The following is a 26,056-nucleotide window of genomic DNA, read 5'->3' as shown; positions in this document are numbered from 1 at the left end:
AAAGCTCTTATGTACAAGACTATGACCTTGCCAGTCCTTATGTATTCCTCGGAAACCTCGATTCTTAGCAAGAAAAATTGCGAACTCTTGGCCACGTTCGAGAGAAGAATCCTTCCAAGAATTTCTGGCCCCCTACATGAGGATGGGCGATTCCGTAGCCTACATAACGACGAAATCTATGAACGATACCATGACCGTCCGGTTGTGGATAAAATCCGGCTCAATAGGTTACGGTGGGCGGGTCACTTAATCCGTATGGATGAGGATAATCCAGCCCGGAAAGTCTATAAGGGCAATATCTGTGGTAGAAAAAGAAGACGAAGCAGACCCTGCCTGAGATGGAGCGATAGTGTAGGTCAGGACGACAGACAACTTTTAGGGATATCGAATTGGTGGACCTAGGCGCAAAACCGGGACGTCTGGGGTTCCTTATTGAGGCATGCCTAGACCGGATACCAGTTGTTGCGCCGTTGATGATGATGACGATAATAGATGCGACATTGAATTTCAAGCAGCACTTACAAAATATTTGCACCAATGCGTCCAATGTTAGCGTGGCTCTGGAAAGTATGATACCAAATGTTGGAGGCCCGCGATGCACTCGTAGGCTGCTTATAGCTAGAGTGGAGAGTTCTATACTGCTTTACGCAGCGCCAATTTGATCAACTGCATTGCAAACCGCATGCAATGATCAAAAGATGAGCGCAGTGTCCAGAAAGACCAACCTAAGGGTGTGCTGTGGTTATAGAACCATCTCGGACGCAGCGGTCTATGCAGTAGCTGAAATGATGCCGATCGACATTTTGGCCGATAAGATGGCACGTATCTATGATGGACCCGATTCTTCCTTTGATCGACAAATGAAAAACGCCGAAAGAGAGGAAACCTTAAGCAGGACAGCTCACCCAACTGTCCCAGCTGCGATATTCCGAAGCATGTTTCCCTCCATTGTCCTAGATTCGCTAAGGAAAGGCAGGGTCTAGAGGAGACATTGGGAGGAACACTAGCACCGGAAAATATAATTGGAAAAATGCTTGCATGCCAGGAGAGCTGGAATGCAGTGGACATGGTAGGGTTACGAATGCAGCTTTAATCGATGCCAATTGACCAAACAAAATTCGAAAAAATGCAGCAAGATTAAAAATTGCAATTTTTGAAACGAATCGTAACGAAAAAAGCAAATAGATATTTTATAACGTCAAGTGGAAAAGATATGAAGATAAACACTAACAAAACCAAGGTTCTCAGTCTAACGGGTCATCGCACTCTCCCTAACTGCATTAATAAGCAGAGCATCGAAGGCGTCGATCAATTTGTATATCTACAAAGTGGCACCGAACTGGATGTTGCCCGACGCGTTAACAGTGCTAAATCCGCCTCCGCTGCCCTGTCTAAAATCTGGAAATGCATGTATCTCAACACCAAGATAAAGTTGAGACTGTTGAGCTCCAAGCTTTCGTCAATGCTTGTCTGCATTGTATCATTGGAGTACGCTGGCCTGACACTATCTTAAACGAACCACTTGGTCGACGCGCCGGCCTGGCACTCGTACGCAATGTGATCGGAAGACAGAAGTGCCACTGCATAGGTCGCACATTAAGGAGTGGCAACAATTGCATTACAGGCTACGCTATGCAGTAGAATCCACTCTCCCAAGATGGCTGACGAGTGAATCACCCCAAGAAAACCATACGACGAATGCGAGCATCTCGGGAAGTCGTAGGGGGAAGCTGAAGGACATTTTCAAATCTGAACCTCATTGATCAGGATAGCATTACATCTAAAACTACTTTCAGTAGTGATGTTGCGATATTTTTGGAAGAGTCCACGAATGCGATGGCCGGCAATGTCCTCGAAAACATTCGAAAGAGTGTCGATTCCGCAGGTGTACATTTTTCCTCACAACTTCAAAAAAGTTCCGGGGTCTATCAAGGCTCTATTCTCCAGGTCTACCAGCAGCCCATAGTGACACAGGAAGTCTGCGTCTCAAATGGGGGTACTAATGACCACCGAAACGACTTGCTACAAAAATGTTCGACGTAATCCGAGACTCAGGCCCACCTGCCTGTAGCCATAATTGCGGATCGGAGAGGAGTTCGCGGCAGTTAATCGCAAGTTTTGCAGTATTAGCGTGTTTGGACGAGGTACGCAGACCAGAAGCAACGTCTGTTCAGAGGGTCGAAAATCGCAAGGCGCTTCGGTCAGCCGCTGCCAAAGCACCCAGCGAGCCTAGTTTATTGCATTGAAATTGCATCCGGTAATGCATTTAGTCGCATGGGCTCCGAATTTATGGTGGTACTAGCAAATTTTCGGGGTCGCCGAGGGCCCCGGAATACGACTACCCGAACGCCCTTTTCGGGAAGCAGACCTCGATCATGAACGCGGTCGTAATCTACCTCTGGAACGCAAAGTACTCACAGTCGCTGCCAGTTCGAAAACGCGACGGTTTGTTTAAGGTCCTCGATTTCTGGCCGTGTGTTCCTAGACACTTTTACGAACACGAAGCGCGCATACACCTCGGCAGTGGCGGACAGCACCTCCAGTAACACCGGGCGCGGGTGCTCTCTACGAGTTGCTGCCACAGAGATTTCAACAGCTCTGAGCCGACCTTATCCCAACCCTGCTGCCTCATTTCTCGAAGCAGCTAGCTGGGGGTACGGTCGCCCAGCGCCAGTTCGTTCAGCAAGTAATTCAGCCTCGCTTTCTCACTTACTGACAGCCGCCGTATGAGCTGCTCTTTCAGTCGGACGTTCCAACATATCCGCGACCAGCCCGATGGTCCCTTCATCGAGACCGATGAGCGCATGGCGTCGGTTATGACACCTACGAGCGCAAATTGCGCTTCCAATTGGGGGAACTATATCGCAGGATTGCGCCGCCAAAATGGGCGGCACAGCGGAGATGTAAACCACGCACTGCATCGCAACTCTCCCTTTTGCAGTTTACTCTGGATAATTGCGATCTTGGTGTTGATGCCCTAATCATCCTGACGTGCTAGCATTCTCTGCACCAGATTTCCTAGTGTCAACGTCTCGCCTAGAATTTCTTTAGGGTTCCTCCTTTCTTTCAGTTCAAACCCGCAAGATTTTTACCCCATTTGTTAGAGGATTGAAGAAGTCTCGGGATAGCATTTATCGAATAGATTATGCACAAGGAGACTCCACCCCGGAGGAACGTCCCTGTTTCCACCCCGCCTCTCTCAAGGCCAACTTGGACTCGACAGTAAATCATATCTGGCTAATTTCCTCTGCCCTTCACGAAATCGAAATCAATGTCTTTTCTATTTTGCTTACGGCTATATTCGTCAAAATGAGTTCGACGAGTGACTGACAAAAATAAATTAAATTTCTTGACCAGGAACCAAAATTCATTCCCAAATTTTACCTTCAAAAGTTGAAAAACGCTGTCAAGGGACTAGCAAGAGTATGTTCAGCCATGTACCCAGCATGGACGTCATATTCTACGGATATTGTCAACTCCTAACATCTTATGATCAGTAAATCACTCCCAAATTGAAATTGAAATTAAATTTCCAACAATAATATGAATTTATACTGCAGTGTCGATGGCATCACTTCGACATTCAAAAGTTAAAATATCTTTGCCACAACGTCTAAACACTCCGAAATGCTCCAATTAACAAGAAATAAAATCAAAGCAAACTTACCATCTCCAAACATCCTGTTCTTCTTGTTCGGTCTTCTTCTTTCGACCGCCCTTAGTAGGAGACTCTTCGGTGGTGGACACGCTTTTCACTTGAACAGGCTGTAATAAATCAAAGTGAAAATGACTCAAACTGCCTCCCCAAATCCATCAAATAGCACCATTACCTTCTCCTTTTCTTTTTTCGCTTTCTTCTTCTTAGGCTTTTCCGTATATTCTTCTTCCTCTTCATCCTCTTCCACTTCACGCTTCTTCTTGCCCTTTTTCGCCGATTTCTCTTTCGTTTTTGCTGTCTTTGCTTTCTTCTTCGTAATAAGCGGAGCATCATCATCGCTGTCTACTTCCTTGGCGGGACGCTTCTTGCGTTGTTTCGACTGAATTACAAAGGAAATTATGAAAGTCTTGCTAATATTCAAAACCTTCAACAGTTTACTTACCAGAGGCATGTCATCATCATCGTCATCATAACTACCATCCTGATCTTGGGTGGTGGTTTCATGCGTTTCATTCATATCACCACCACCACTAGAAAATAATGGATCCGTTTCATCTGCAGTATCGTTTTCGATGTTCACCTCTTGACTCTCATCGGCCGATTCTTCCTTTATTTCGAATGCAGGCTCATCATCTCGGAATTGGGACATTGAATAATCACAGGAACTAGCCTGTGAGTTATTCATAACTTCATCTTTGAATTCCTGCTTTGTTCCGCAATATGGTTCATTCTCTTTGATTACAGGCAAGTCATTATTGAATTGACCATCGCATGTTTCATCTGCTTCCTGTTTGATTTCTTCCTTAACTTCTGGCTCTTCCAATTTAATATTAGGTTTTTCATCGACTTTATCCTTTTTCGATGAAGACGATGAATGCTTATCTTTATCGCGATCTTTTCGATCCTTATCACGGTGGCGGTCCTTATCTTTAGAGGATGATGAATGTTTGTCTCTATCTTTTTCACGTTCCTTATCTTTGTCCTTTGATTTCGATGATGATGAACTGGAATGTTTATCCTTTGAACTTGATGATGATTTATGCTCTTTATCCTTATCCTTGTCTTTGTCGCGATGACGTTCCTTATCCTTATCACGATCTTTCTCGCGATCCTTATCACGAGAACTACTTTTATGATCTTTTTTCCGGTCTGCATCGCGATCACTCTTTTCTTTATCCTTGCTTCTTTCCTTATCCTTCTCCTTATCCTTATCACGGCTACGCTCTTTATCCTTTTCTTTATCGCGATCCTTACGATCTTCACGATCTTTATCCCTATCTTTATCGCGCGAAGAAGACTTGTGCGAGGACGATGATGATTTATGCTTATCCTTATCCTTATCACGATCTCTATCCCTATCCTTATCCCTGTGTTTATCTTTACTACTACTCGACGAACTCTTGTATTTATCGGAATCCTTGTCACTGGTGAGCAATTTACAGATTACACATGATATTTCTATAAATGCTTATCTATTCTTACCGATTACTGCTGCTGCTCTTCGAGGAACTCTTGTAGTCCTTATCTTTATCCCTATGCTTATCTTTACTGGACGACTTATGCTTACTGCTGTTACTATTGCTTTCAATATGACCATTACTTATCCCATTGGGACGATGATCGCTAAAGTCTCCATTTTGAGGCTTAGCCTCCTGCAAAAAAAAGAGTCACCAGTGATGAACAAAGCACGATTTGGAGCAATAGACCTAAATTATTTGTAAACAAAGATGAATCATACATTTTTCCTCCGCTTTTCAAGTTCCATAATACAATAAAGACTAAGAAGCCTAGCACTGTCTATTTTTCCTATACAACACAATGATCTTGCTAGTCCTTATGTATTCCTCCCCGACTTGCATTCATAGCAAAGTTGCGAGCTCTTCGCCGCATTCGGTGGAAAAATCGTCGGAAAAATTTTTCGGACCTTTGAGAAAGATGGAAGAGTCCGTTGTCTTCACAACGAAGAAATCTATGAGCAATATTGCGACTGTTAGGGGTAAAGCTGATCCAACTCGTAAAGTCTATAGAGTAGTATCTATGATACGAAAACAAGCCATGGCAAACCGTGCCTTGGATTGAGTGATTGCATAGGGCAGGACGCCAAGCAGCTGCTAAGGACATTGTTTTGGTGAACCTCGGCAGAATCCGGTATATTTGAGAGTCCGTTGCTAATGCAGGGGTAGACCGAATACCAGTTGTTGCACTGTCAGTTATGGGGCCGTACATGTACTAAGAGTGGGGAGGTGAGGGGGAGGATGAGAGGATTGATTTTTCAGAAATAAATGGTTAATATTCATCCCTTGGTGGGGTATAGGTGTCAACCACACCTACGTTCGTTCATGGTCATGAGCTCAACTCCCTCCAGCACTTTTCGAGACACCCTCACTGCCCCTCTATAGTTTTGCGACAAGTACTCTTGGGTCGGCCATATTGGGAGAGTGAGTCCCATTACGTGGCATAATCAGCAATGAAATTGTGTGACCTATCCACCTCCACTTCCGTTTTCCGATTACATTACCTAATTCTTTATATGAAATGGTATCAAGCCAGCGTATTATGATGGTATGTCGCAGACATGTATTCGCGCAGGTTTAAGACTTACGGCTTGTGAGTGGCAACGGAGAAGTATTTCCTCCCCTATAGCAACAACGAAAGAGCACTAGCACAGAACAGTCTTTCCAAATCCAATTGCATTTCCAGATTTTAGACAAGGTAACGAAAGCGGGGATCTCGCGCTTTAAATCCATCAAAAATCATCCAATTCGGTGTCACCATCGGCAGAAACCATGCTTCTTAAATATACAAACTGATTGTCATCTTCGTTAACCTGCACATTGATGCAAATAGGGAGATTCCGATGACCCGTCAGATTAAAAACCTAGGTTTTGTTGGTGTTATCTTCAGTCCAGTCCTCTTTTTCCAAATCCTTAGTAATTTGGCCAAGGTCCATGACCCGATGGAAAAAGAGCAAACAAATATCAGCTTACTCGGTGTTTTAGGAAAAATCTAATCATGCATTGAACTCTTCTACAGACAGGGCATCATGGAGAACCTCACCGATAACAAGAAGAAATAATATCGGTGACAAGATGTAACCCTTGTGGACCTCGCTTTGGAACTCCAATTCCTTCGCGATTCTATCTCGATGTAGCACGTCATACTTTGCGCCATCATGTCTCTCTGATAACAGCTATTAGTTTCTTCGGAATGCTCCTCTTGTGTAGAGCACACCAGATCCACTCCTTGTTCACGCTATCGAAAGCTTCCTCGAAATCGATGAAAAAGCAGACAAAGCGAAGGTCTAAACTCCGCACTGTTGCAAGGTGAACTGTAATGTGTTGATGTGGTAAATGCAGAAAGAGCGAGAACAAACCTGCTCTATGTCGAGCTCAAGCTTTCGAGATGTTCTTTGACGCGTTCCAAGTTTATTTTAACTATTATCTTTGCAGCAGCAGGGAGCAGACAGATTCTTCTTCAATTGTCACACTCAAAAGAGATCCCCTTCTTTGGAATCTCGACGATCGCCCTCTTCTTCCACTCTCTGGGAGAGGTCTCGAATTCCCAAGATTTCCGTACGAATGGGAGCTAGCAGACCTACAGTAACTGCAGATGGAGCGATAAATAACTCTGCGGAGAGACCGTCCTACGGCATTTCCCGCTTCCTTAACCAGCGCAATAATTTTCTATTGCGCTCTCTTGTCACGGCACACACTACGCTGAGCTTCTCATGATTTTACTCGGTATTGGAGTTTGAGCGCCTCACGCCTCAGTCGCAGCGATCAATAAATCAATAAATTCAACCTCTTCCGTTCATCAATCCGCTTTAATGATTCCGCAGTCAACCAGATTTTATAACGTACATTCGCACCCGGGAAAAGAGTATTTTTATGGTCATCTAATGCTCATTCTCAGGCGAGTTACTCAGCACATCTGCCATCCGAACAGCAAGATATTTTTCGCACTGTCGAACGACAATTGAAACACCCAAGCGGTCGATGTTGAGCTTAGGAGGTCGCTTCTCCCCAAACCTGCGAAAAATTGCGACCACAATACGCAAGCAAACGAAAGCGACCATCAGATGATGATCCCTCTTAGGGCAGATGTCAGTGTCTCCCTTGTTACGCACATCCATGAAACATCTCCTAAATTCCTTCCCCATCACATGTCCGAGAAAGATGTTGTCAGAGCCCACCTTGGCATTTAAATCACCTATCACGACCACAATGTCACTCTTAGGAAGCCTCTCTTGAACAGCGTGTAATTGCTCGTAAAAAGCATCCTTCTCCACTGTGTCGGAAATCTCCGTTGGGGCACAGCATTGTACAATTGTGCCACTCCTTATCCTGGACCAGAATCTTGCAATTAGAAGTCTGTCAAAAACCGGCTCCCAGGTCAAGAAAGCGCGCCTTGCGGTGGTCGTCAGAAGCAATTCGACACCGGTTTCACGGCTGCTACCATTTAACTTTCCAGAGTACAGAAGTACATTGTCGCAAGAGGGAGAGAAGCACTCTGCAGAGTCCCACCATCTTATTTCGCTCAGGCCCAGAATATTCAGTTTATCACAACTTGGCTATCCAAAGTACATCTTTTGGATTTCCGGCTAAAGTTGGAGAAAGCAAGCATCTGAGGACTCTCACTACTGTTGTCAAGGAGCGTTCGTACATTCCAGAAACCAATCATATTCCGTTTTCGATAGCCAAAGATTGTAGCTGTGAGGTCAGTCCCTATCCGAGGCATTGTTGACGTTTCGGTAGCAATAAAGTTTCAAAATTTGCAGGTTGTTGGCCTACAAATTTCTATCCCTTTTTGGTCGCTTCTTACGACAAGCAGGAAAGACCCTGAACTCCAACTCTCAGCCAGGAAAAAAATCGTCACAAGAGCTTTTTGGATCCTACAGAAGGATGGACGATTTCGTTGCCTTCACGACGAAGAAATGTATGGCCGATATTGTGATCGTTGGTTATAGATAATATCCTGTTCAATAAGCTGCACTAAGCATATCACCAGTTTACTCCGAGCATTCCAAGTGAACAAATGTGGCAATTCAGCGGCCGGTCTCAAAAAACATAACATGCCCCCATAGCTGGCGGACAACATTAATGTACCCCAATTACTAAGGTTGAAGGAAGTCGCAAAGTGTTGAGGATCATGCTGCAATCTTCGCTTTCATTAGAGAGAAAGGGCTAAAGCCACGGCCAGCACCCCCGGCGTTGAGTACTTGATCTTTAATTATACGGGAGCTCACCAAGGAGCGAGAATCCGCATTTAAAAATTAAAACTGTGGCAAATTGCTTTATAACATGAATCCGGTGCTCCGGATAAGTCGCAATCGGGGCTGTTCTTCGTAACTTTTAAGCCCTCTCAAGAGTTCTGTAAAGTCTTGAATGTGAAGTAACAATTATGCCAAAAAATAGCTACTCGATTTTGGACAAGTGTGTCAAGTGATCAAAAATGCATGTGCGTAGGGAATGTCCGAGACGCAAAACAGAGACTTCACCTGCTGCAATATCGCGAAGGAGACTCGCAACTTCTCGTATTAACACTGCTACATGCAGAAATAAAAGAGTCGTTAAACTTGATAAGTTTCAGTGCAACAAACTGACCCATCCGGACTCCTTCACTCCTTTGTTTTGCATCCAATATCGAAACCAATATTTGCTTCGAAAAATACTAATCGAGAGTTTTCTTTTGATACCCCACAGTGACCTGTACAGAACTGAGAGATTTAAATACCTCGGATCAACGCTATCAGCCAATGGAGAACTGCATTATAAAATTACTTCACGCATTCACAAATGGTATTTTTTGTGATCGACGTATCAACTAACGTCTCAAATCTAAAATTGACCCCAATATCGTCCGTCTTGTCGCTCTCTATGGTTCTGAGTGTTGGTCGATTATAAAAGACAATGAACGGCGTCTTGCGGTAATGGAGACGAAGATTTTGCGTAGGGCTAAGTGGCGTGACACGTTTTGATCACATCCGGTATGAGAATATCCGCGATCATCATGGGGTTGCACCGATCGTGGAAAAATTCCGAGAGAGGGGTGTTCGATGGTATGGTCACGAAATTCGCGCTAACAGGAATCCACTTACAAAAACTGATCTGAACATCGAAGTCGATGATAAACGACCAAAAGGTCGGCCGAAAAAACTGTGGCTTGATACGGTGATTTGATACGCTGGATGGGGATTTAAAAGCCTCGAGATTGCATCCAGATCAGCCATTTGATAGGCCCAAATGGCGAAACCGATCACGACGAGCCAACCCCGCTTCAGAACGGGACAAAGGCTGAAGAAAAAAAAAGATGGCTATATTCAATGAAAAAAAAATTGTACGCCCATCCTTTACTTGCATGGGGACCCCCTTAAGTTCAACGTGGAACAATATAATTCACCATATGTAGGTACGTTCACGGTCCCAACCTTTCTACCTAATTTCATGACAATATGTGTACGAGTAAAAGCGCGCGTGACAGACAGACAGACGGAGGGATAGACAGAGAGCAAGGGAATCGATTTTAATAAGATTTTGTTTTCAACAAAACCTTAAACTCCCACCTTAGCGGATCATCTAATTCTTATGGGTGAAGATAATCGAGTTTACCTAGGATTGAGCGATTGCATAGGCCAGGACGAAGGATATCGAATTGGTTCAGAAAGTTAAAAGCAAAATAACCAGTTTGCATACTCTAATGAACATATTCATTCATATGTTACGCTCTCATGTGGCTTTTAGCAGCATAACCACCTCTTCGCCATTAGGGACGAAAATCTTCTTAAATATATTTTGCTCAAAAATAGATAAATTTTTCCAGTGCAGCTGCTTTTTTAGAGCATCCATAACTTTGGCTTCTTTTTCAGACTTTGACTAGATTTCAACAGTGATTACGTGATTCATCATTCTTATTTTGCAATCTAACCGTAATCCCTTCCGGCGGAAACTTTTCGCTTTCTATTTTGCTGTGTTCGTGAACGGCGCCTGACCACGAGTCGACAACTTAAACAAATATTTTAACAATTTCCAATCGTCTGACCGCTATTGAAATTGAAGCCTTCAATTGAACCACGAAGCTAAGGCGTAAATGTCGACATTTCAACACCTCATATCGTACATGACGTCGCGACTAATATAATTTTCATCCTAACTACAAATCAAAGAGTTCTGTTTCCATGTAATTACGATTACGAATTGAGAGCTTCGCCTTCATTTAGAGATTATCTTTATCAACAATTATAACTTAGCACCAAAAAACACAATTTGCACAGCCTAAAACACTAACATTTTTCCAAAGTGCGAAATATCTTATCAAAATAAATAAATTTCCATGAGCATAAACAATTTGTTTTCTAGAGAAAGAAGGTGCGCTCTTGAATTTAGTATACATTTCAATACTTTGCAATGAATAAATATGAAATGAGAACTGAGCGACTTTCCGGTCGCCGCGAAATACAAATGATTGCATGAGGCCCAAGTGGGCAAGTGATTTCCCTCTCGATAGCGAATATTATATTCTACTAGCGACCCATGTCTTTGTAAGACAAACAGATCGTAAACACCTGAGAGAGTTTGTATCGTACAAAGCCCCATATAAAAGCTAAAGAAAATTGAGTGCGTCCATTTTTTCAGCGAAGAGTTCATTCTTGCGAAAATCTAATTTACGAGAATATCTGACAGAATAGATAGAAGCATTGAGAGAAAATCCGATCAAAGTAGTGACTACAGAAGATAAATCAACCGCGTGCGGTGCAAAGTGATTGACCGTATAATTCACAACGATAAAATCAAACAGAAAGCATAATGCGAATCAACTCTTGGCAAGATGTGCAAATGCTATTTGAGAAAAAAAAACAATAAATTCATTTTTTTCTGCAAAATCAAATTTTTTGAGGATATAAAATCGTTCATAGAAAGATATTTCTAATGAAAAGATTTTTATAATAAAACACCGATTACTTTCTAGATAAACAAAGTAAATATACTTCAAATTTTTTTGACTATTCTCATTTGAAAATGAAGAGTAAATTTCTAATAAATAAGTGAACAAATACCAAAAAAATTAAAATGAATAAGCGTAGTCTAGGCTAGAGATAACTCATCACACGCAGCCATACTTCTAAGAGCAACGTGACTGAAGTGGATCCCAAATTTACGGAAAAATACAACATGGATGCCAATTATAATAACTAGGACGGAAACTATGTTGTTCAGCCCTAAAGTTACCGGAGAAAACCTTTTTTTTTTGCTTAAGGATTGAGGGGTCCTGAGTACGCATCCACCATGACTATAAAACACACCTTTGTTGCCAAAATGGTCAACATCTGGGATCCACTTTAGTCACGGTTTTCTCAGGGGAGTGATGAAGCAACGTCAGAAGACTTGCTTCTGCCCTGAATGAAACCGCCAATCGTTCTTTCCAATTTTTCGTTATTTGTCAAGCTACATGGTAATGCAAGTGTCAAAAGTATTCAATATGCCGCAGATAAGATTTTGTTTTCATTTGAAACAGCTGCTGAAGTTTTATGGTAAGCGTGTTGTATTGCTTGGTATACATAACAGCTCGTTTTGGCCTCCGGGAAGGGATGACTTCTATGTTCTTTCTCTTCAGCCTTTCTTTCGTTCACAAGTGGGGTCAGCTCATCGTGATCGGTTTCGCCATTTGGTTCTATCAAATACCATCGACTACGATGATCAGACCAATCTCTCACAATTCTTCCACGATCGGTGCAACTCCATATCCATCGCAGATATCCTCATTTCGGATGTGATCAAAACATGTCACGTCACTAGTCCAACGCAACATCTTCGTCTCCCTTACCGCAAAACGCCGCTCATAGTCTTTTATAGTCAGCCAACACTCAGAACCCTAGAGAGCGACAGAATGGAATACATTGCGGAAAATTTGGTGACTTCGATGTTGTAGACAAAAAACACGGGAAACCGCCAAACGGTATGGCAATCCGAAATTGCATTATTAGTCGAAGACGCAAAGACGAGCAATAGGGCGATAGCTCACGATATTTTTCAATGCGCCCACGAAAGATGGGGATAATTCAAAAAATCGGCAGATGGATACCACATGAGATGAACAAGGGGGAGATGGAGAAGCGCTAAAATACTTGTGAAATTTTGCCCGCACGATACAGAAGAAAGTTGTGCGATGCAGAACATCGGTCCTGGGGACGAATGCGAGATTTTGTGAAAACCTCAAGCGGCAAAAATCATGGATAGTCCAGGTGGCAAAATAATTCTGTATTTGATGAAACTAGAAGTATGTGGTCTATTATGATCTGTCAAAAGCCCATCAAAGTGGTTAACCCCCTAACAACAACAAATGATTGATTTGAACTGTTGGCTTCTTGAAAAACGACTTGAATACAAAAAGATGTAAAAAGTCGTTGTCCCTCAAGAAAATGCTCCATCATATACAGCAAAATCATACTTGACACCACCTTGCGAACTAATCAGTTCTTTGGTTGATACGAAAATGTGACAAAATGGCACGATGAATCGTTTCGGGGAAGGGATAAGATTTCTACTAGCATGGTATCCACAAATTGTCTAAAAGGTAGGACAAATGTACAATTGGCAATGGAGCATACTTTAAAAAATAAACCAGAAAAAGCTCCATAAGATGGAACTGTCCAGGTGCAGACTTTGCCGTGTTATGAGTGCATAAAAACTGCTCACTATATACAGCTGATCAGATAAGTTATAGTACATCATTATCGAGAGTAGACATAGAAAGACGCCAGAAATGAGTAATGATACCAATCTCGACCATTACACGTCTTCAAATAAAACATAATACGATCTTTGAAGTAATTGACCCTTTTCGGACCTCGCACTCCTCTTTGCAACGAATGCCACAAATAATATCGATTTCGGAAAGTAGTAATTGAGACCTTTCATTTGATGCCCCACATGACTATATTTGGTGAAACAAAATTGTACAGCCCTCTTCTGCATATATGGGGATCACTCCTTAAACTCAACGTGAAACTATGTATGTTACTCACTGCATGCAATGGATTCCACAAATCGCACTTTCCTACCAAATTTCGTATCAATAGGAGGAACCGTTTCTGAGGCATAAGGTGCGACAGAGAGACAGGCGGACGGACAGACAGACAGTAAACCGATTTTAATAAGGCTTTGTTTTACCCAAACCTTAAAAAGTGCCTAGAGATGCCAATATTGATTTGTTTTTACAACTCAAAGGGGATTTGCTACACCTGCTTGGGCAACTTTTCGGAACGTCCAAAAACGACAACCATTGTCGATATCATCGCTCAAATTTACTGAATAGAATCAAAATTTAAGCATGAGAAAGCTGATTCGACCTTAGGTACCGCATTCCATCATTTCCAATGCTCTGTTGGTGTAGTTTAGGCGCGACAAACCAAAATTGTGCCGCCGATTCCCTCTGAAGACGAAACCCTGTTCCTTCGTAGGGATAGATTAAACTTATTTACCACGCAAACTATATTTCGGGAATCAACTACCCGCTTCAACAGTGCGATCGCTTCTAATGAAAGGGGTAGTTGATTACAGAAGTGCAATATAAAGTGCTTGTTCAGAGCGACAGCTATTATTCGAATGATCCTGTTGGCAATATGATCGTGTAAGTGGGCGCTTAGAATTTGTAGCTAGAATGGTCGTACTTCACCGTAGTAACCGTCAGACGTTTTAGCAGTTACCGGGTGAAGTGAAAAGTGCTGGGGGTTTTGTAGCAGATATCCTTAGTGAGCCATATCTTTCGATCTATGCATTGCATCATGTCGCACTAAACGGCAACTGAGAGGTGACATTACACTTCTTTAATAGTTTTATTGTGGAGGAATTTGTGCCTTAAAGAATCTTCTTAACATAATTGATGCCTATCATTCTTTCCTGAAACGTAAAGAACCTACTTTTGCAAAAGATGGTAGTTGTCAACTAAAAATAGATGGCTAGGAAAACGGTCAAAAATGATTGTGGTCCAAACAGTCACCAAACGCGGATTAATTACCAAAATTTTGCTGTGTCTGGTGGGATGAAATCACCCACTTGGCCAATCACATAATTGGCAAAAACTCACCAGACTGAAGCAGGCGTGTAATCAGGACCCAGAATTGACCAAATGAAGAGTTTCAACGCCACACCGCATACATCTTTAAACAAGTCGGGAAACCGGAAGCTGGACGCTTCAGGTATGAAAGGTTTTGTGTATTTCTTTTATAAAGACAGTTGAGTGTGAATTTCTCCCATTAGTACGTAACACGTAATACACGCATATATTATGTAAGAATATCCATTTTCGGATGATATTGACATTCAATGCATGTATGGGGACCTCCCCTTAAATTCGACCTAAAAGGATGCAACTCACTGTATGCGTGAGTGTTCACAGTTCCCACCTTTCCACCAAATTTAGTGTGAATTGCTACAACCGTCTCCGAGAAAAATGGGAGCGACGAACAGACAGTCAGTAAACCGATTTGTTTGACACAAAACCCTCAAAAGTGCTGGGGGGAAGTAGATTCTTCATGAATGGAATTTTAATATTTCATTGGAATATCAATTATTCTCGTTAATTATGGCGTCAGCATCTTATTTGTATGGTTTAGGATGCAGTATATTTGCACGAAATTGATAAATTTGAACTGCTATAATTTTGACACTAATGGTCGGATTTACATAAAATTTGGCACGCATATGCACGAGACTGTCAGGCCTAGGATGAACTAAGGGGGTTTTTCAGTCAATTTCTAAAAGTTGGCAATATACTATTAGTAAGTTTATTTGAGCAGATATCGGAAATGAGCATATTTTGAGGCCTAGATGAACTAAACGCACTTTCCTGATTTTTGGGTTGAGTAGTTTCCAAAAATAAATCTTTTCTCACTTTAAGTGCGTACATTTTGGCTCCTTACTCGCGCACATTGCAATTCACACCAAAACTAATATCAGTTGCAGAAAGTACGAGACCTTTCATTTGATACTCTACACTGCATCCGATGAAAAAATTTATTAAATCCCCCCTTTGTATGTATGTATGGGGAGCCCCCTTTAAACTCAACCTAAATTTATGTCACTCACTGTAGGCGTGGGACTAGTTAATTTCCATCTGTCCACCGAATTTCGTTCGAATCGGTTTAGGAGAAAAGTGCGTGACAGACAGACAGACAGACAGTGAATCCATTTTAAAAAGGTTTTGTTTTACGTAAAACCTTAAAAATGGTGAGCTTGACGTCCACGACACGGGCTGTGCCGGACGACCTTCAGAATTCGACGAAGACGACCTTAAAGCTCCTTTGAAAAAGAACAGTTGCCAAAGAGGTGGTAAATTGATCGAAAAAACGCTGCGGTCATGTAACAGTGCTCTATCATCCTTTTCGATAAGATGTTCCGAAAAATTGCATACATGGATTCCTCATAAACGGAGAAAACAAAGCCGCCTTTAAAGCGACCCTCAACATCCTATTCGCCACCGCCACCGCCGAGTAAAATTTCTTACACCGAATCGTGACGAAGGACGAGAAATGGTGCCTACACGTCCGAAAAAATGAATTTTAGATCCAGAAGGAGTCCCAACGTTGAGAGTCAAGCAGGACCTCCACCCAGATTAGGATTTGCGCTCGGTGTGAGCAGAAGGATATTGAAAGAAACAAGGCGGTTAGCCAGGAGCTATAAATTGCCCAGTTGCACCGCGCAAGATCAAACCATCACGACTACCCTATTATTGTTTTTTGTTCAAATTGATTTTTGGCGTTGCACTTTTTGATTGTTCTCAGTATTTGAATGAAACGAAAAATTTATTTTTGGTTACGGAAAATACTATTATATTTATTCGCAAATATAGATATTTCGGGAAACAGTTGCTCATTTCCTCAGTCCTTACAATACAATAAGTACTGAGAAAGCGGGCAACTGGTTCCCGAAATATCGCTACCTGCCAATAAATACAATAGGGTTTTTTTGGGAGTGGGAGAGGTGAATGCGTTTACGAACAGTGCTGGACTCCCGCACCAGTACGCTGCCGGAATACCAACTAAACACCTCCCTGTCATCAGAAAACTAGCCTGGAACCGTTTGACACATTACTTCGGGCTAGCCCTCCCGCTTTCCCGGCTTTGGGAGCCTTCAAGTAAGGGAATACCTTCCACCAACGAGAAGAGAGGGGAAGAAGAAAGCTGTTAATTTAGCGAACCCCTTGCCATCCGGTCCCTCCGTCGGTCGAGTTCAACCTTCTTAGCAATCCAACTGCCAGCGCTATTCAGCATCTCTCTGTTGTCTGGAGAGAGCTCCCCTGTGTCTGCATAAAGCTGCTGACGAGAACTGCCCCACCTTTCGCAAAAGAAAAAGGTGTATTCAGCGTCGTCCACCACTCACACAATCAGGATATCGCGCCTTCTCAATCCTGTGCAGGTAAGACTGAAAACCTCCAAGCCCGCTTAGAAGTTAGGTAAGGAAGTAACCCATCTTACCGTCCGTTCTGTTCAGCCACGGGTCTAAATTGTACGTATTTTCATCTGCCCCTTGGTTCATTTTGCCAAGAGAGTCGCCAATCGATAAGGGTACGTTGACTTTCTTCACGGGCAACCACCTCTCTTAAGTTTTTGCCCCTACGGCGGTAGATAGCTTTACGTTCCTTGGCAAGGAGGGCAAGGGAATCAGTCCATACAATCGCGCCATAGAACAGAAACGCGTTCCTCCCATAAGGTGACGTCTCCTAGTAGATAAAAGGTCCCCAACATTCGCCATTAGCCGACTCAAGGCCGAGACTCCAGTTGCAGCCCTGTCAGCTACTGCTTTGATTTGTTCGAAGAAGCTCATCTTCGAGTCGAGCATTAAACCAAGTTATTTGACCGTTGGTTTTGACTCTATAGTCAACTCGCCGATCGGGATTCTGCTTCTGGTCAAGATGACTACTTCGATTTTCGAAAAAACCATCTTGACCAGAAGGAGAATCCCGATCGGCGAGTTGACTATAGAGTCAAAACCAACGGTCAAATAACTTGGTTTAATGCTCGACTCGAAGATGAGGTTTCAGCCTGGCTGGAACCATGAGCAGTCATCCATCCGTTTACCCGTCGCATCAATATGCCAAGTCTGTTTTACGTCTGTTCAACAGTGCATCCGGCAACAAGTGCCGCAACGTCGTCTAAATAACCGGTCAAACGCGACTCTTCGGGCATACCGAATCTCAGCAAACTACCGTAGGAAGTGTTTTAGAGGTCCGGCCCTAGAATGGATCCCTGTGCTATCCCCAACGTGATTTCCATCCTCCTCTGGCTCATGATATTATAAGAATATGGAGTCGCAGAAAGCAAATCGAAATCGATCCATCATAACTTTGAAAAGCAGGAAGATACCCAAGCAGTGCTATTTACTCTAAGCAAGGACCACTTGACTCTTCCGAGAAGGCACACACAAAGCGCGGTGAGGCGTTCTGAGTTTCGCGCTCTTTGCAATATGGACTTCCTTACGTAACAATGCACACCGCACAGCCCTCAAATCATCCAATTTTTGGACATTGCAAATAGTCCCTGTAGTCTGAAGGGTCGAAAAAAATAGAGAAAGGCTGAAAAATGTAGACAAAGGTCGAAAAAAATAGAAAAAGGACCGAAAAACAATAGATAAATAAGTTAAAGTCCAGATCGAGCAGGCGGCGCGAGATCTTGGGCTGCACATCAATGAAGGCAAGACAAAATACATGGTGGCAACGTCAGCACCGAAGACGAATCAACCAACAACATCAAACCGCACTGGTCAAACACAAGCACGAACAAGAATAAGGATAGGGGAATACAACTTTGAGACCGTTGACAATTTCTCCTATCTAGGGTCGAAAATCACAACCGATAACAACTACGATGATGAAATCCGCGCACGGTTGTTGTCAGCCAACAGAGCCTACTTCAGCTTACAAAGACTGTTCCGCTCGAAACGTCTCACCATAGGGTCAAAGCTCTTACTGTACAAGACTATGATCTTGCCAGTCCTCATGTATTCCTCGGAAACTTGGGTTCTTAGCAAGAAAAATTGCGAACTCTTGGCCGCGTTCGAGAGAAGAATCCTCCGAAGAATTTTTGGCCCCCTACATGAGGATGGACGATTCCGTAGCCTACACAATGACGAAATCTATGAGCGATACCATGACCGTCCGGTTGTGGATAAAATGATGAAGATGATCCCACCCGGAAAGTCTATAAGGGCAATATCTATGGTAGGAAAAGAAGACGAGGCAGACCCTGCCTAAGATGGAGCGATGGCGTGGGCCAGGACGCCAGACAGTTTTTAGGGATATCGAATTGGTGGACCTCGGCGCAAAACCGGGATGTCTGGAGTTCCTTATTAAGGCAGGCCTAGACCGGATACCGGTTGTTGCGCCGTTGATGATGATGATGAAATGAGTTAACTCGCAAGTGTCGAATACGCCTCTAAGATGGAGACTCCCTTATGGATTAAAATTTCCTGCTTTTCGTAAAAGGCGACTAAAACGGATATGAATGTTTGCTATCTCCTCCTCCAAACTCTCCGTGGACCTTGCAGATCATCAAAGCATACTTTAACCAATGTGAGGTGAATAGGCTAGAATGCCGGCATATAGGTCTTCGGTTTAGATTTGGACATTTCAGGCCGAGGAAGTTGGCAACGGTGTATTACAAGAATTGATTCACATGCGAGCTTCAGAGGCGCTAGTTGTTTTTGGGTCCCATATTGTCGTTAATTGCAGGAGAAGTGAAGCGGGGGCACTGTTGCTGGGTCATCCAAAATGCTGCGTATTAAACGATTCGAGAACTTTCTATCATGCCCCTATCTCCCTTCTTAGGTACTCCCTTACAATTTTGAGGTTGGTTGGGCCGAAATGAAGCAGAACTTGATGAATTGTAATCCGACTGCATAGCAACTCAGCCGGCAGGGAACAAACAGGGTTGTGAGCAAAAATATGGAGAGCATTGAGAAGTAGAAATTCCAGTATCAGCCCCAAATTATGGCGTAAATCGGAGACAACGGGCATTAGCACGCAATCATGATTCAGCTTTCAAGGTGACGAAAAAAATCGTATTTTTCTCTCAAATGCAACGGGAATGTCGCGAGAAAAATCTACACAGTCAGCGTCGTACGCTCTATCGCGAATTTATTGTTAGCATTGGGAATCTGAATGAAAATCGGGTCACGAAAATTTCAACTTGTGAATTGGCCGCCTCGTGTACATACACCGCCGATAGATTTAGGCCACCACCACGATGTCTGAGCCACTTGTCCATCGCAGAGAAAAGCCAAGTTCTTCATAATTTTGGATCTGGCGGACATGTGGGCAGGCAACACTGTTGCGAGATGAATTGATGTTTTCAGGAGTGCTTCGAACTTTCAGGTCATCTCCGGCCTCAACAGATGGGAAGCCTGGACATGACGTTCTCCTGTTGCCGTACGGGCGGAAGCACCGGGCCCCGGAACAAAGCACGGTCCATTCGCGAAATTGGAAATTCTCACTAGAAAGTACCGCATGATGGGCCGCGGCGTGATCGGCCAAATTGGAGGAGGAAGTGAACACAAAAAATCGGCGAAGGTGGGAATGGGGACAAAGCGAAGTGCACCCAGCTCGGTCGGCCGGGCATGAAGGGTACCTGCAGCGGGTTTTATTCAGAGTTTCCGTTTTATGTAACTCGGAGGCCATCAGAGCGGTGATACCTTATTGAAATGCGGATTTCACGGAAAATCACATGCAACCAAGGAGAAACTGGGAAAATGGTCGAGGAAGCACGATATCGATCGCTCGCATGCTCCCCCGGCTGCCACGACACAAAAACCAACTCCAACTAATTCACACGAAACACCAACCACTCGCCCTTGCATCTGCGAAAAATTCAATTTCAAAGTCCCAATGCCGCGGCTGCAAGTCAAAATGAGCGACGTGGGACTTAGTCGCTGTCGCCATTTTTCCACACAAAAGTAAACTACCCTGAAAAGCGGCGAGTCGGCCAGTTTTCCACGGCCGGCCGTTCCCTTTCATCACCACAAATCCAGTTTTCATACTTACAGTTTCGCCGCCATTGGCGTTTTCAGCATTTTCCACGCTCATCTCGCTGCTCCACGCGAAAATTTTCTAAGTCCCAGCCGTCACTCGGCGCTTCACGTTCACCACGACTTGTCCGCAGAACAAAAGTCGAGAAAATTTTCAGAGTCGAAGTCGAGCCAGGCAACGACGGAAAAAATTAAAGTCCTCGGCACTGCGTCGAAGCGCGTCGCCGCGTCCAGCCGCTCGCTCCAAGCACTCGCACAAAGGCAATTTTCTAAGTTCGGTCGGATGCGTTCGAGGACGTCGCGGTCCGAGCTACCGCTGACATTTGATGCGGCCGCAGTCTGTGGATGATGCGCGGCGTTCGACGAATCAAGCGAATCTCGTCCTGGCAGGATGCTCCCGGGTCCTGGCAAACTGCTCGTCCTGCAAGCGACACGAAGCACTACTCACTCACGAAAGGATCATTGAAAAATGACGGGAATCAATCACTTTTTGTTTTGACCAACTGGCGAGACTCACTTGCCGTGTCGATTGCTTGACGGATCATTGCCCAGTGAACGGGCAATACCAAACAGTGGATGCGTCCAATGGACTCGGAAGGGGAAATTGGTTTGAGTGCGAGAAATCGGTTCGGGCGCCGGAAATAAAACTGTCCGAAATGTGGTGTGTAATTTTAAACGATCGTGGAAGAGAAAGTTTAATCGCGTGGAAATGCAGAGGACCATAGTGGGGCGGACAAACAAAAAATATGAGCTTGTCATACAATTATGTTACATCATCTGCTATATACAAAAAGCGCTTTTTAAAAAGATTGCAACTTTGCATCATGGCGGCATACAGTTCCAAAGTTTGCAATATTTCATTTCGCAGCAATGTAATGCTTGATTTAGGCGTTCAAAAATTATTCCAAACTTTACTTTTGTCAACCACAAGGGCAAAACTTCAACTCTGCTATGTTGCACCTTGAGATCATCACTCGAAAACTGGCGAAAAGTGGCCGTGGAGTTAGCTCCACAAACTATAAATATCTTTAAATGCCACCTTCGATTTTAAGTATCTTTTTTTAAGTATGTACTTCAGACGGGTTGCGAGGAACAACGAGAGTATCCGCTTTTTGAATAAATGCATCAAATCCCGCGTAATACCAAAGTCCCATCGCGTAAAGTTGAAATCGAGTCGTGTTAATAGCAAATTAGTTCTGCAGTTAGAGATGCAACCCATTACGATGACTCTTAATTCTCTGCATGCTAAACAGAATAGTATCACGTTACGCGGAACTTTGCAGTCTTGCAGATTACTCACTGAGGAAGCTATCCCCACACCTGACAGTTAGGTATAAAATGCAAATGCATCTATGAGAAGAAGAAGGAATTTAAAGTCCGGTACGGATAAATGGCGGGAGTTGTCTACCTTGATGATTGGGTCTCGCTCCTGTAATGGACAGCACGGCGTCGAAACTGCTATTTGTGGGGTAGTTCGACGTCTAGGTGCCACAACGACCAGGAGCATTGCTATGCCTGCTGCGGCTGTTTCGCCACAATATGTGGCGACCACTTCCGCAGGTTCGCGTAGGCAGTGGATAAAGTGGACTGAAGAAATTAATCTTTTCATCATCCGCTCCAACTACAAAATAACGGTGGGGGTGGATACAACATCTTACCGCTCCTTGTTGCAGCAGAGATTCGTCGAGCGTTTCCCGCAATTCACGCACGTGACTGTGCAGCGAGTCGCAGACTAGTACCCCTTTATAACTCGCAGCGAAACAATCCCGGCCATCATCAGGGGGCGTGTTCGACTTGAGGTCATTGCGGAAACCGGTGACCGAGCGTTGATTGGGGCAGAGGTGGCAGCATCAACAACACCACGCCGCACTGCAGGCAACAGTTTCAGTACTCCCCGAAGCACTCTTCTCCACCGTCCAGCTGAGGATTCCGCTGAGGCTCAGGACGAATTCCAAAGAGCGTGTATAGAATTCCTGCAAATGGATCCTTTGCATAGACCAGGTATTCCCAGGCTCTATGCATTTCCAGCAACTCTAGGAATTCTATCTCAAATCAATGATGAGATTGCATCTCGAATGTGTGCTGATATGTCACTGCTGCAACTACAATGACTTGTGTATTGTGGTGCAGCTGCAGGTATCAGATTGCACGGTCAGAAGATTCGCTTTCGTGTTACTGGTTTGAGTGACCGAAGAGATCCACCATGGAAAATTCGTCTGGAACGTCGGCCGGACTCACTAAGGCAGGACATTGCTAAGCTGATTCAAATCGGCACTGGCAATGCCAGCAAACGGGTGAGGAATAAAGTGCAGAAGGTTTACAGAAACTATGCCATCCCAAAAGGGCGTCCAAAATTTCCGGCCTTTCTCACTGCGGGGATTACCTACCTTATCCCTAAGAAGGACACGGTGCAGGACCCTGCAGACACAAGACCGATTACTTGCTTACCAACCTTCTACAAATTCATTACGTCCATTAATAGTAGAAGGGTCAATGCGCACCTCGAGACCAACAACATTCTGTCCGAGAAGCAGAAGGACTGGCGAGTTGGGTCAAGGGGATGCAAAAAGCATTATCGACTCGGTAGTTGTAGGACAAGCAACTAGAAGCCAAAGAAACCTCTTTAGCAACCCGAAAAGTCTATAAGGGCAATATCTGTGGTAGAAAAAAAAGACGTGACAGACCCTGCCTGCGATGGAACGATGGTGCAGGCCAGGACACCAGACAGCTTTTAGGGATATCGAATTGGTGGACCTCGGCCGAATATCGGTTGTTGCGCCATTGTTGATGATATGTTCTGACTTTCTTCAAGGCTGAGAGGTGACGGTTTTCGATCAACACGTGGTCAATTTGGTTGAAAGTGGTCCCATATGGAGAGGACCACATTTGTTTGTGGACCGCTTCCCTCGCGAAAGCCGGTAATTCCAAAAATCAGCCAAGGTATCGCCAGAAGACGGGCACCTTCCCTACTTGGGTGGTAAAATCCCCAAGGATGATTTTGATACCTTGGACAGGTTTCGCGGGTTCGTTCTACTGGCTCGTAGAAGGTATCCTTCTCGGATTCTGCATTCTCCTCTGTAGGGGCGTGAGCCAAAATGAGGCTTATATTTCTAAATTGAATGACCCTTATAATGTATTGTATAGTGGCTCTTCTCCAGTAAACCGGTCCCTGTCTAATGCTGTTACATTAACCTTATATTGGGACAGGGTACTGGCTAGCTGCTTGGCAGTTCCCTCTCTGTACAGGGAACGCACGTTTCATGAGAAAACGCGCAAATCATTATTCGTTTACGTTGCCGGGTTCTCGGATGTGTTATCCGTCCAGTCCGAGGCTCCTTTTATGGCTTCGTAATGAGTTGTTTTTCATGTAGGGTTGTCAGTCCTATCCTAACCTCTAATCTGGAGGACCAGTTGGTACCATTTGTCTGTTGACTCACCTTCATCCTTCTCCGTCTGCAGCTTTTCGTTAAGAAAGAGCTCCCGGCGGTCACCACTTTGAGGTGGAGATAGGGTTTGGTAGTAGAGCTGTTGGTGTTGGTTCAGCAGGCGTTTCCTAGGTTTTATGGCTCATCGTGGATACCAATGCACGTTTCGCCCTGGGACCTATACTACCCTTTGACTAATGATTACGGTTTCAAATTATGATTCCAGAATGCAGGAAGAACCGATACTTCAGCACATCTATTGACAAGGTAGTGGCGCTGGCTCAAGGGGTCGCAAATTATGTGACGACGTGATGCTGCATTTCGGATAGCGGTCGCCAGAGTAGTGCAGGGGCTGGTATATTTTATGGCCTTTTCGGCTCGTTGGTACCAGTATGACCCGGTTCTTGCCGAGATTTCCAATGACCTACTACTAAGCTGCATAAAGCGAATTTAGAAACGGTGGTTGTTTGCGATTGGCGTGTCACAGACACCTCCCCAACCACAGGTCGCATAACTCATGGATTTTATCTGCGGTGGCGGCCAACGTATCCAGAGACTCCGAATCCGCACATGACATTATCTCCTGTGTGCTCTCCGGAAGTTCCTACAACCATAAAGCTGTAGCAACTTGGTGTCGGCTTCGTTACTGCGCAACTGGTTCATTTCGTGCAGTAGTTGGCGTGACGCACGGTCTGCAAGTCATTAAGTTGAGCTGTTTCACTTACTGACAGGCGTTTTATGAGCTGCTCGAACAGCCTCTTGAGAAGCAGTCCCCCCTCCCCTCGGGCACCACCTTGTCGTAATGGGGGAGCTTGTGGTAGTTGACTATTACACTAAGGGTGTCCAAAAACACATGAAGATCGAAACAAAGGATTGTAACTCTCCAAGTGGTGAGAAGTCACAGACTTGCAATCTATGCTAACGCAGAGATTGTTGTGCACTGAAGTGGGTGTTGATCGCTACTTAAAAACGGAAGCGATCAAAGGCTGCCCTCAAGAAAGTGTGCTATCGTCGCTTCTGTGGAGTATGTTGATCAACTCATTACTATGCGAACTGCAAAATCTGTCAATACACGTTGGATGTGGAGGCACAGAGCATCGGAAGAGTCATTGGGAGAACTGAATCTAGTTTTCGCAATGCCTTCCGATTCATCTGTTTGGTAGAAGATTTGATGTTATCTTGGAACGAAGTGAAAACTGGGACGAACCAGAAGAATGCGTGTTAGGATATACTGACGTCTTCTACACCGATGGCTCAAAAACAGAAAATGGTTCTGGAGCGGAAGTCTACCATTCGAATAAAAACGAGAAGTGGGATTTTTCCTTAAGACAATACACAACGATCTTTCAGGTTGAAGTGTATACGATCCTGAGGGCAGTAAACTGGATGATTGGCGAGCGATTGAAGGGTAGGCGCAACGCAATATGTAGCGATATTCAAGCTGAATTGAGGGCATTTAGTGGTACTTTGATCACTTCAAAAATTATTCAGGAATGTAGAAACCGATTGAACTTTGTTTCTAGATTCAATACGGTGGAATTGCTCTTGCTGGTACCTGGCCATTGTGGTGTAGAGGGAAATGAAATTTCGAATGCGTTAGCAAAAGAGGCTTCAACTTCGCCCATGCCCGGACCGAAACCAGCAATTGGGGTGTCAGTAGCATTGGTTGATTCTGCTATCAAAATCTGGGAACAAGCTTCCCATAATGACAGGTGGCAAAGCTTTAATGCTGCTTGACAAACTTTTCCTGTCAGAACCAAGCAAACATACTGCAAAGTTTATCCTGTCGAAAAGCAGGAAGACTTGCAGAAGTATTGTGGGCATTCTGACAGGCTATAATTCATTAGCTGGGCATATGTACAGAATAGGAATTACCCAAGATGATACGTGTCCATCATGTAATGAAAAAGCGGAATCCACGGAATATTTTTTATGTGAGTGCCCCACCTATGAACGCA

The 26,056-nt window shown here is 44.1% G+C and overlaps 1 protein-coding gene across 1 annotated transcript in view; it reads right to left on the bottom strand.

Annotated features, from left to right (window-relative positions):
- LOC119656698 (DNA topoisomerase 1) overlaps positions 1-21,232 on the bottom strand; it is a 36,101-nt gene extending 14,869 nt beyond the window's left edge. Inside the window, exons 1-5 of the mRNA XM_038063203.1 lie at positions 20,690-21,232; positions 5,141-5,310; positions 4,101-5,082; positions 3,831-4,037; positions 3,668-3,765 (exon numbers count right to left, since the gene is read on the bottom strand). Coding sequence (XP_037919131.1) covers positions 3,668-3,765; positions 3,831-4,037; positions 4,101-5,082; positions 5,141-5,310; positions 20,690-20,731 — 1,499 coding nt within the window. The 5' untranslated portion in view covers positions 20,732-21,232. The remainder of the gene's footprint in view (positions 1-3,667; positions 3,766-3,830; positions 4,038-4,100; positions 5,083-5,140; positions 5,311-20,689) is intronic.
- Between the last annotated feature and the right edge of the window lie 4,824 nt (positions 21,233-26,056).

This window comes from Hermetia illucens, chromosome 5, assembly GCF_905115235.1.
Source record: "Hermetia illucens chromosome 5, iHerIll2.2.curated.20191125, whole genome shotgun sequence".
NCBI lineage: Eukaryota > Metazoa > Arthropoda > Insecta > Diptera > Stratiomyidae > Hermetia > Hermetia illucens.
This window is presented reverse-complemented; position numbering and strand designations above follow the sequence as displayed.